This window comes from Myiozetetes cayanensis, unplaced genomic scaffold (assembly GCF_022539395.1).
Source record: "Myiozetetes cayanensis isolate MyiCay16 unplaced genomic scaffold, myiCay2020 scf5-8, whole genome shotgun sequence".
Classification (NCBI taxonomy): domain Eukaryota; kingdom Metazoa; phylum Chordata; class Aves; order Passeriformes; family Tyrannidae; genus Myiozetetes; species Myiozetetes cayanensis.
Window position 1 is genome coordinate 101419527 of NW_026087742.1, and position 11955 is coordinate 101431481.

Here is an 11955-nt window from a genome sequence, read left to right on the forward strand (position 1 = left end):
TATACCAAATGAATACAAATTAAAAGTCCTGTGAAGTTCAAGATGTTCAGTTTAGGTTATGACAGTCTTGTTATAGGAATTCTGATATGATGGAGAGCAGAAGGTCAAGTACTTTTCTGCGTGTCTTTCAGAGCCAGCCATTAAAATCTCTTCGAAAGCTCTTACACCTCTCTTCAAACCATCCTGTCCCTGCTGAGCCCCGCTTCCAGCCCTTACCGAGTCAGCCAGCCAAAGCTTCTTTTTCTGAAGTGCGGATTCACCCCATGAGTCAGAGCTCCAGCAGCGGCAGCAGCAACGTGCGGCAGGAGGCTCAGCCCAAAAGCAGGCCGACGCTGCAGATCCCGAGCCAGCTGGAACCCACCTGGCACGTCTCCCCCGTGAACAGGGGCGTGAGTGATGGGCCTCCCTACTCCGACCAGCTGCCTTCCAAGAGCGGACAGAACGGGCACACGTACACCCGGACAAACCGGTCACGAATGCCGAACCTGAATGACTTAAAAGAGACAGCCTTGTAATTGCACTCCAGAGAATAGGCCAGTTCGGGTGGAGATCAGCATAGGGGAGTGGTGGTGGTTCTGGTGATGGTAAGACTGCATTTTCAGCTTTATAAAGGTGTGCAATATGTACATGTGGAGCTATGCTGTTTGGCACCACGGAGAGTCAGGGATTATACAGTAAAACAAGTTGAACTACGAATTACCAGTCATCAGAAATGTCACTGGATGCCAGACAGAGTGTGCAGGTCAGGGAGAAAATGCATTGCCATTTTCTCTCATTTACATTCCAGCTTAGTGCACATCTCTGTCTGAAAGCTGGGAGACTTCTGGTATGTATTGGCACTTATAAGGGTGAAAACATTCATGTCTAGACCTATGCCCTTACTACATTTTTTGCTGCCTAGTTAAAACAGTGGGGTTTATGTGATAAAAGTGTATCCCTCTTAAGGGTTTAAAGTTAAATTGTATGTCTTAAATTTGTTTTTTAAATTTCCATATTTGATAGGATTTGTAATATTTATTTATGATGACCTAATATCGTACTGTTATAATCATATCTTTTTTGTTATAATGTAAAGTTATTTTGAGCTGTTTGAAACATTGTGAAGCAGTGCAACAGCTACAGTAGTTTCTATAAAAAACTAACAGTAACATTTATATATTGCATCAGGAGTATTTTATTCTATATATAAATATATATATAAATGGAAAATAACTGTCTGTTTTTTAAATATATTCATTTAAAAGAAAAGTATTGTTATGACACTATCTGCCATATTTTTTATACATTTGTGATATAAAGTGCAGTATTATACTTCTAATAAAAGGAAGTTGAATGTGGATATAAACGTGACTGTAACAGTATGAATCTTGCTTGGCTATGAGAGCCCAGAATTGTAGGCATTATTGGTAACAAACAAAAGACAACATTCAATTCCAAGCTTTATTATGGGCTATTTTGTTGGAAGTATTGGCTAAATGTAAGAGACTGCAGAACTGTACAGTAATCTAAATGTGGTGTGTTCTCCCCTGTGTCCTTAGCTTTCCTGGTAATATTAATGGGATTTCCGCATCTGCATCCAGAGCACAGAGCCCCAGAAGCAAATTTTTGTTTCCTCTAAAGAAATAAAGTGCCCCGTGACTACAAGCGAAAGCAGGTGCTCTTCCACTTAACAGCAGGGGTGAAAACCAAAGAAACATAGCATGAATTGCAAGTGAAATGCAAACTTCGACACTTACGCATAGCATGGCACTGCAGATCATGGTATAAGCTTTTATGCATATGTGTATTTTACATCTTGTTTAGCAATCTATTAATTAATAAGATAAACACTGTATTAAAATTTAAACTACTCTTGCACTTTTTATTATATTTCAGGATGTATTTAAATCTACAAATCTGATATTTCAATATTGAGGGAGAAGGTTGCCATGCAACTTAATTTCTCCTTCGGTCTTACTATCCAAATACTCCCTTAACCAGTTCAGTTACCAGTCTCAGCAAAATACTAGATCTTGGGTTCCAGTCTCCTGCACAACACAGTTAAAACTGCCTTTACATTGGTGAATGTCAAGTGTAGCAAATACACACCCTGATTCCTCTGTTGCTACTGGTAGCTTAAAGGTTAGCCAGTAGGAGTCAAAAGAGTTATGCCAGTCTAAACTTTGTGCAATAAGAGGAGAGCCAGGCCTGTAGTGTCAGAACAATACAATCTTTCCTTTTTTAAACACATTAGTTCAACTCCCTCATTACTCTGCAGCACAGTTTGTTTCCTAGATGCTGTCATTGTAAGACACTTATACTTGCAAATACATTGTCTTTTCCAAAAGAGATTAACCTGAATGTAATTTTGATGATTTAGCCATAGATGTAGTTAACAGAAGAAGCCAGGCAGTAAGAGCTGAACTTTCTACTTGGATTACAGTGCAAAACTGGACATGCTGTTCAGTACCTCTTGAGTCATACCAAAGTTCTAACAACAGCAAATTCGGCACCACTACTGTAAAAACCTGTCAGAAAGAACAGTATGGAAGGATGTCATGTTGGGTTTGTCCAGGGCTAAAAGTCAGTCTAGTAAATCTGAAAAATTACAAAATAAGAATTCTTTCTTTGTCAATTGCCTGCAAAAAAATGTGCATGTGATTTTTCTATAGATATATATGGTATATGATATCTCTCTATATATGATATATACTGTATTGATATATCATATATATAGCATACAAAAATACAGTAGACATGAAAGGGTATTCAGTTTTTTTCTAAGTTCAGTGGGCATCCAGGAAAGACACTGTGATATGTACTAGTCATCACTGTTGGATTTTAGCAACATACTTTAGCAATCTCTTTTAGATTCACTGCTTGGTCACTGCTAGGTTAGCCCTGCTTTGAAATGGGCTGATGCCACTGAAATCCCTCACAAAAGCACTGTTGAAGAGAGAGTGGGGCTCTAAGCAGTGTGGTTTGAATGTCTCTTTTAGGGCAGTGGAACTGGGGTTGTTTAGTGTGGAGAAGAGGAGGCTCGGGGGGACCTCATCACTCTCTACAGTGACCCAAAAGCAGTTGGTAGCCAGGTGGGGGTCAGCCTCTTCTCCCTTGTCTCAAGTGAAAGGTTGAGAGGAAATGGCCTTCTGTTGTGCCAGGAGAGGTTCAAATTAGATATTAGACAATAAAGGAAATCACTGAAAGAGTGATTAGGCATTGGAATAAGTTGACCAGGGAGGTATCACTGGCTATGGAAGTGTTCCAGAGGTGTCTGGATGTGGCACATTGGAATACGATTTAGGGGTGATTATGGTGGTGCTGGGTTGACAGTTGGACTAAATGATCCTGAAGGTCTCTTCCAAGCTTGATGATTCTGTTTCCCAGCAAGTGGTCACAGTAGGCTCTTCTGTGCTTTGTGGATATGTATCCTTTTGCCTCAGCAAGATTTTTAGCTTGTTGGTAAGAGCTTCATGCTGGGGATGATGATACAGGGCTGTATGTGGCTGTTCTTATTTCTAGCAAGGAAAAATGTTTCCAAAGGATTTTTTTTCTCAGTACCTATGAAGTTAAATCAGGATAATCTCTGACTGTACATATAGCTGTTTAAAGTAGTTAGCAAATCTTCAAAGGTGACCCGAGGAATGTTCAAGCATTTGGTGGCCCATAGTTACAGAAAGATGTTTCTACTTCATACTGCATTTTCTTCTCCAGTTCAACAAACCATAGTAGATTTCAGTTAAATACTAAATTGTGTTGAATGTATGTAGTATTTTCTTCCTTCTGTTGGAAAGAAATTCCAGCAGCTTGGCCAGCTGGTGCTGGGATGAATTGTGTATTTTTAACTTGGTCTAACTTCCCAATATTTAGAATATTGCTAATGTAATTTTGTCGGGGCTTTCAAAGGAATCTTATTATAGTGACTGAGATTTGCTGGCTTAATAAAGGGAAGAGAATTATAGAGCAAACTATTTTGTAAGTGTGAGCTTTCCTTTTCACTTGTCTGTGAGTCTTGTGCTACATGCTCTATAGATTTACTTAGTATAAAGAAGCTTAGCTGAACTACATTTTATTCTTCAGCAATCTGTTTTGCCTTATGGCATCATTAATGATGTGAATAGAAAAGAAACTAAGTTTCAGAAATTATAGTAATTTTGCAGAACTCAAGCTGCCTAAACTTGTCTGTTTTTGCTATAACTCTTGAGCTCTTTTTAACTGAAAAAGAAGCACCTTAAGCTCATCTTAACTGAAATTTTATTTGTGTCTAAGCTGTCCTTTTAAACTGCCATGTAAATGTATTGAGCTAGAACAACATCTGTTTTCAACATACCTGACCACAGAGAACAGTCCCTCCGAGCTCTTTAATGCTTTTTGCTCCATTTATTGCTGTCCAAGCTTCATTGCTCCTCTGAGAGGTCACCAGGACAGAGCACTGGGCAGAGTTCTTGGCAGGAAGTCAGTGATCCCAGATTTGGTCTCTTCTTCCTAAAATATTCCCCAAACACTGCTCTGTTTGCCAATACTTGTTCTTTTAGATCAATATTAAAACACGCTTCAAACCTCCAGATGTATGAGACACCCTCAGGTTGTCTTTTCGGGATGTCACCTTTCTCTCTGCCACACGAGCTTGTTTCTGGGAGCAAGGCTGGAGTGACTCTTCAAGAAGCAGTGGCCTGTGGTAGGCTTTTAGCCATTCCTTATCTTTGCAGTTTGGTCTCTTAACAGATGAATCTTACTTGTCTAAAAAGCTACATACCAACCTTTTTTTTCCTTCAGAAGCTGCTGTAGCTGTTAGCTGAGTAGACTCCTGTGTTCTCAATAATTCAGGGCTGTAGACCTCCCTTTAAAAATGGGAACACAGATGATACAGCTCTGAAAGCACTGTTGTGATTTAGGTAGCTAAGGCAAAACCCAGCCACTTTCGAGAGGAGCCGTGCTCTGGAAGTATCGGGGTTTTCACTCATGTTTCATTTTTTTGTTGTCTTATAATGATCTGATGGTGAGACATGCTTCAAAAATACCTGCATGCAATCAATTCCGTACGTTTTGAACACTGTCAGAGTAGAGCTGGGAGAACATTTGCATCCCAGTCACACAAAGAGTAGGAAAAGGATAGCCATATATAATATACTGCAAATTGTGGGGTGGCAGTGAGTATTTTTTCCATTCCAGCTAGCATACATAATACATTTGGCAATGGGGTACTGTCACAAACCATGCATCTAGGCTGTTGTTCTTGTAAGTAGGCCCACCATTTGAAATAGGAGTGCCACAGAAGATGGTCAGAATGGTGATGTGCCCTGTGTAACTATTTTTAAATGACCTTCGAATCAGGACACTGTTTAAGAACAGGTGCCTTTCCCTACACAGTTCTTTCTAATGGTGGCTTGATATTAACCATTCATTAACTGGATTTGTAGTGAATGAGGAGAAAAGCCATTTAACTTCTGACCTTTGTTAAAAGGGGTGTGATTTGAGAAAACCCTTTTAATTTAACACAGCTTTGGAAGTTCTAGATGTTGGCACCTTTTTCAAACAGATCAAACAGCAGCATCAATGCTCAGGCTCATCAGGCAAGTGAAGGCTTGTGCACATCACTTGGTTCAGATGTTGTACTGAAACAGAAGATTTCTCATTTTGCAATCAGGAAGGAAATTTCATGGAAATTAAGCAAAACAAATTTTATAGGAGATCCTCTTTCAATTTTAAAAGAAAAACTGTGTTAGGTCATCTGTTCTGTTGGTAGACTCTTAACAGCTCCTGTGTGAGACAGCATAGGTAACTCTAATGTATTAGGTCTCAATTTTACTTGCTCTGAGTTCTACTTGGATGCAAATTTGTGACCTTGTGTGCAGCCAATTGTTTGATGCAAACACTGTGTCTTTTGACACACTAAGTGGAAGATGCATGAGAGGTGTGAGAGGACCAGCCCCACAACGTTTGGATGCTTTCATTCCACCAAATCAGATTGCTTCTCAGGCTCTTTTAGAACATAGCTCAAAATATGCAGCTGGGCAAAAGTGACTTAACACATGGCCCAAGAGTCTGAACAAGGAATTTGTCTCTTAGCCTACGAGTGACTACACATCTCTTGTCTTCTCTGCAAGGCAATCTACCTCCTCTCTCTTGCAGAATGTGGTCAAGGCTGGGTTTTGTTTGTTCTGAGCTTTTTATTGACTCCAGCTTTTGAAGAGACATCTAAAAAGATTCTTCCTCTAGGTACTGTTAGCAACCAAGTAATAAAATATTGATGGGCCTTCATCTAAAATACTTCTGAAACCTCCAAGCCATCTGAGCTCTCCCTCTAGAATCCCAGTGCCATCATTTGCACTGCTCTGCAGTCTTCCCTTGCCCTTCCCTTTGTGGTTCTCAAATATTGCAGTTGCCTTGTTCTTTGTTGTTTCTCTAGTGCAGATTTTCAGGGAGTTAGAGGCCTTATCTACTACTCCACCCTGTTTGCTGTTTTACTTAAACAGCTATCCTTAGACTTGCTCAGGATTTTCTTCATTTTAATTTTCCATTTCATCTGGGTGAGATACCTTACCTCATTGTGCCCCCGCCAGAACACGCTGCCTGCCAGGCTTTTCGTTCCACCAGGTCTCTGTTTTCACAGGGCAGCTTCTCTGGATCCCTTCTGAGAAATGCAAGGTGGCATCTTAACTGTACAGGCATAGAAATGTGTTGTGAAGTAGCTTTCCATGTCATAGAGCTTTCCATTAGCAACGTTACAGCATATTCATAGCACAAGATGGAAGCCACTATTCAACTTTCCTATAGGATATGAATCTCTTGGTGTAAACTCTTGACATGTAAATCCAACAGCGGAGCTTTTAACTGTTGGTGGATGTCAGCATTTAATTGTTTAGTTACAAGGCAAAACTTTAAGCATAGGTAACTGTCCTGACTTTCCTTTTTTTTTTTTTTTTTTTTTTACTAGTGCACATCTTAGACTCGTACTACTGAAGGATATGACTAATTGAAAGGAGTAACATTATATTTGGTTTATATGGAACAATGAAACCATATGAAAACATATGAAACCATAATTTGGTTGGAAATTCTATGCAGGCATTTTAAAATCTGGTTAAATGTGATAATGACTTCCAGGACTGCTTAGATCTCCACTGTGAAATGTTGAATTTTAAATTTGTGTCATTTGAGAGAAAGAAGGAAGAATTAAGTTTAGGGAAATCTTTTTTTTTTTTTTTTCACAATCTGTCAGTACAGACTATTCCAAAATTAGCAGGCTGAGGAGGCAGCTTCCAAAACTTCTAAATTTATGTATAAGATTCCCTGATGGTTTTTAACAGCTACTAGAAATCTAAAGCGCACAAACTTTTAAATCTACTGTGCTTTCTGTTGTGGAAGGGATATATTGTGGTGTTAACCTTTTTAATCCTGGAATACCAATTGATTTTAAAATGTGTTGAATATTTAAGGATGACTTCATGCAAGTTAATAAACCATTTGTAAAGTGTTTGTATACAACCCTTTGTATCATGTTGTTGGTACACCTTACCAAATTTTTTTTGAGCATGTATTCCATTCTTAACTTCTGTACAATTTCTATTGTTGCTGTAAATATTCTAAAAGAGAAAAAAAAATCCTGTGGTAACCTTAATTATAAGCATGGAAATGGTTAATTTTTACTGAGCACAATGTATTTTTGAATGGGCCTTCCAAAATATGTCTTTAATAAAAATGCAGATTTTGCACTAGAACACTGGCATTGTTCAACAGCTGATCTTATTCCTGACCTGTCTCCTCCAAAGCACCTCTCCATATACACAGCTTGGCTCAGATGAGTGGAACAGGACAGAACCTGTCTGGCCTGAGCTGTTCCTGTGCCCAGTGGATCGCTGCCAGGTCCTGGCTAACTCCCCGCTCTGAGAAGCCAGCTTGGATCTGTCTGCATGTTTCCAAAGCACCTTGTTGCCCACCATTCCTGTAGTCTCATCACAGGCATCGAGAGCGGTTTCTTCCTTTCAGGGCCAGAATCTCTGCTGCTCTCTCTTTTGAACAGCACCAACCCACCAACCCCCTCAGCCAGCACTACCAGAAATTAAAAGGCCCTGATAGTTTCCAGCCAGTAGACTTTGCTGCAGAAAAGTATCATGTTGGCATTTTATTATTGGCACACGGAATGACTGAGACCCTTCTGGGCAAATATTTAGGTGTCAGCAATAAGGTTTTGATTGGTTCCTCTTTAATGTGACCTGGCCATTAATTATTTTGTTCCTGTGTGCAGCTTTAAAAAACTTAAAATATTTCTCTGCCATTCTCTCATTCTTCAGTATAATTTGCAAGAAACTGAGGAGTAGGGGCCACTTTACCTTGGCCTCTCATCTTTCCCTCTGATCTTCAGCAGTAGACTTGCTGAAAGCCAGGACTTGCAGTCTGTTAGATCCAAAACAGCTGCCTGATGGGTTGTGCAGCAACCACAGCCTTGGTGAGACCAGGCTGCTGCCCAGTGCCTGCACTGAGGTGTTCATCACCTCCCCAGGAGGGAAACCACTGACCCAAACTGATGTCTTTCAATTTCCACTAGGACAAGCAGTCCAGTACTTTAACAGTCCCAGCCAGAAATGGGTTTGAAATGCTTGTTTCCCTGAGGTGCAAAATGCTCTGGGCACACTTTACTCTTACAGCTTTACTTGGGTCTTACTCTTTCAAGGATTCCATTGTAGTGACCTGTTTTCTGTACCCCCTGCAGAGCCCCAAAATGAAGTGGCCACCTCCTTGAACAGGAAACCCAGTGTAGTCAGCATTAGTCCCCCATGGAATGGGGACCATAGTGGGCATGGGCATTTTTCTCTGGGTGGAAGTGAAGGGATAATTTCTGCATGGGGCTGTTGACTTACACATGATGTGGCTGGTCTGGAGGCCTGAGGTAGTCTCTGATCACATAGCTTAGACTGGGCAAGTTTGATTTCTCAGCACAGTTCCCTCACTTCTCTCCAAGCATCCCATGCTAAGAATTCAGGTCATGAATATGAAGGCAGCTCTTGGTCTTACTTCCTATTTCAAACCCCTTGTGTTTTATGCAATTGCAAAGCCATGCATTGGTCTCCCTACATCTACAGGTAAAGACCTGCAGGATTGTTTAACGTCTTTGTCAGCAACATGGACAGTGGGATTGAGTGCACACTCAGCAAGTTTGCCAAACGGCACTAAGCCATGTTGTCCAATTGACTCACTATAGGGAAGGGATCTCATCCAGAGGGACCTGGACAGGCTTGAGAGGTGGGCCAGTGCAAAAATTATGAAGTCCAACAAGGCCAAATGCAAGGTCCTGCACCTGGGTCGGGGCAGTCCCAAGCACAAGTACAGACTGGGGGAGGAACAGATCATGAGCAGCTCTGAGAGGAAGGACTGGGGGCTGGTGGATGAAAAGTTCAGCGTGAGCCGACAATGAGTGCTGGCAGCCCAGAAGGCCAGTTGTATCCTGGGCTGCACTGAAAGCAGCATGGTCAGCAGGGTGAGGTAGATGATTCTGCCCCTTTTACTCCACTCTCATGAGACCTCATCTGGTGTGCTGCATCCAGCTCTGGGGCCCCCAGCACAAGAAAGATGTGGACTTGGAGCAAGCCCAGAGGAGAGACACTAATATGATCACAGGGCTGGCACTTACAGCACCTTCCAGTACATAAAGTGGGTTACAAAAGAGCTGAAGAGGCACTTTTCACAAGGGCATGTAGTGATAGGACAAGGGGAAAAGGCCTTAAGCTGAAGGAGGGTAAGTTTGGATTAGATATTAGGAAGAAATTCTTTACCATGAGGGTGGTGAGGCACTGGATCAGGTTGCCCAGGGAAGCTGTGGATGGCCCTCCCTGAAAGTGTCCAAGGGCAGACTGGGTGGAGCTCTGAGAAACCTGGTCGAGGGAAAGGCGTCCCTGCCCATGGCAGGGAGATTGGAGTTAGATGATCTTTAAGCTTCCTTCCAACCTAAACCATTCTATGATTCTATGTTTATGTGAGAAAGTTTGTGTATTTATGTAATTTTACTTTGGCTGGTACAGTCCCACTTTCATAATGCCCTCAGTCACACTGTTGGCTCCAACATGCTGAATTTATGCAGAGGTGGAAGTCAAATGCAATTCTAAAAGCACTTTAGGACCACTTAATTAATTAAGCCTCTCAGCACCCTTCTTTTTATATAAGAGGCAGAGGTTAAGTGAATTTCCAGAGGTCAATTAGCAAGTGAGCTGCACAGCAAGGATCAGAACAAACTCCAACTTTAGCAGGAACCATTTAGTTGAAAGTCAGAAGTAGGTCTCTTCCCCATGAGAGCATGGAAAAGTGAACTGCAGGCAAAGGACAGGGCAAGGGAAGAAGCAAATGAACTGTGAAATGCACTGTGTTATGCCAGTTAGTTCCCCCTTATTTATCACTGTACATTTCAATCTAGAAAAAAGATCTAGTGATTTCTTTGAAGTGGGAGGCTGGAAGAGTGATAGCCCAGCTCCTTTCTACCTAGACATTACTTTCTTCCTCTAAGGTTTTATTGTATCCTGTATGTAGGATCGGTCATGTGAAGGTACATAATGTGATGAGGTTCCTTGGTATATGATGGTGTGTGGTCCATCCATTCAGGTTGTGCATTAAGCTTGCAAGCTCTTCCAAATTTCACAGGAGCTCCTGCACCTTGCCATAGGGTGAATTTCCAAAATCAGACAACTTGAGAAACCCTTGACTGTGTGTAGGAGCTCTTCAGAGTCGAGTCACAGACAAGGCTTTCACTAGCTACAATCAAGCTTAACTGATTGGGGTGATAAAAATGTTCACTGGCCGGTGCCCAGTCCATCCTTTCACCCTTCTATCCCCACCCCCTGTGCCTCAGTCGTGCAGTGGAACAGCAACACCACTCCCTGTCACCATCCACCAGGACATGGAGCAGAGCTGCCTGTGCTGCCTTTAGGGCAGACACAGCTGTGTATTAACATGATGTCCAGGGCCCAGAAACACTTCAGCTCTCAGTGTTTGTGTTGTTAACACGAGCTATGACAGCTGGTGGAGAGCCCTTGTCTCCCTGCTGATGTATGTCAGTGTCCCTGGGGAGGCTGAAATACCATGGTGGTCCCACAGCTTGGCTGCATGAAGGACGTGCCTCAAGCTCAACAGACCATTAGAGAACCACACAGTGATTTCTTACTAGGAAAAAGTGTCCCTAGACCAATTTGTGGATAAGCAAAATTCCTATCCACAAAAGGGGGGTTGGGGTGAAGCTAGGGAGTAATGGAGTATGATAGCAATCATCTCAGCAGATGGGAATTTGTCTTTTCTACATCTCTGTAGAGTTCTTACTGTTTAATGGAGCAGCTTTCAGACTCACCAGAAGACCTTATTTTCCTGACAGATATTATTTGTGTCTATATACAGGAAAAAACAAGGCAGATACATCTGCTCTCATAAATGAATGTGATGAATTGCACAGCCATCCAAAGGCTTTTCTCATGTTTTTAGTCACATCTCATTTGGATTTAGTCACATCTCAACTCCTACCCTGCACAATGAGCATTCACCTCTCTGCCCATAGGGATAAGGAGAGGCAGATGGCCTGCCTCAGTGCAGTTGTCTTCATGACTCTTCTCTCTTTGCTGACACAGTACAGGTTGTTAGAAAATAGGGAAAAGGCCTCTGGTGCCTGCCAGGTTTATGCTACAGGTGCGTGGGAAGGCAAACCAAAGCTGTCACTCCAGAGCTCCCTACAACCTTCCCACATGGGAGCTGTGGGGCTGCAGTTCACATCTAGGTTGTGTTGAGCTTCTGTGCTGGGCAGGGACATGAACCATATAAACAGGTTGTCACCCCCAGGGACATGGGTCGATCATCAGAGCCTCCAGATACCCCAAATTCCTCAGATGCTAAACACCCACTGGCAATCAGGCCGTGGAGATCAAACAGTTAATAGGAGGCAGTCCCTATGTCTGTGCCCAAACACCCACAGGGAGCAAAGCACCCTGGGGTCCCTGAGAT

At 42.0% G+C, this 11955-nt stretch overlaps 1 protein-coding gene across 4 annotated transcripts in view; it reads left to right on the plus strand.

Moving 5' to 3' along the window:
- Window positions 1-7700, plus strand: part of CDKL5 (cyclin dependent kinase like 5) — a 129913-nt gene extending 122213 nt beyond the window's left edge. For all 4 annotated transcript variants that reach the window (XM_050332523.1, XM_050332522.1, XM_050332526.1 and 1 more), the window contains one exon: window positions 132-7700. In XM_050332523.1, the coding sequence (XP_050188480.1) occupies window positions 132-515 (384 nt within the window). In that variant the 3' untranslated portion in view covers window positions 516-7700. The remainder of the gene's footprint in view (window positions 1-131) is intronic.
- Window positions 7701-11955: the final 4255 nt, after the last annotated feature.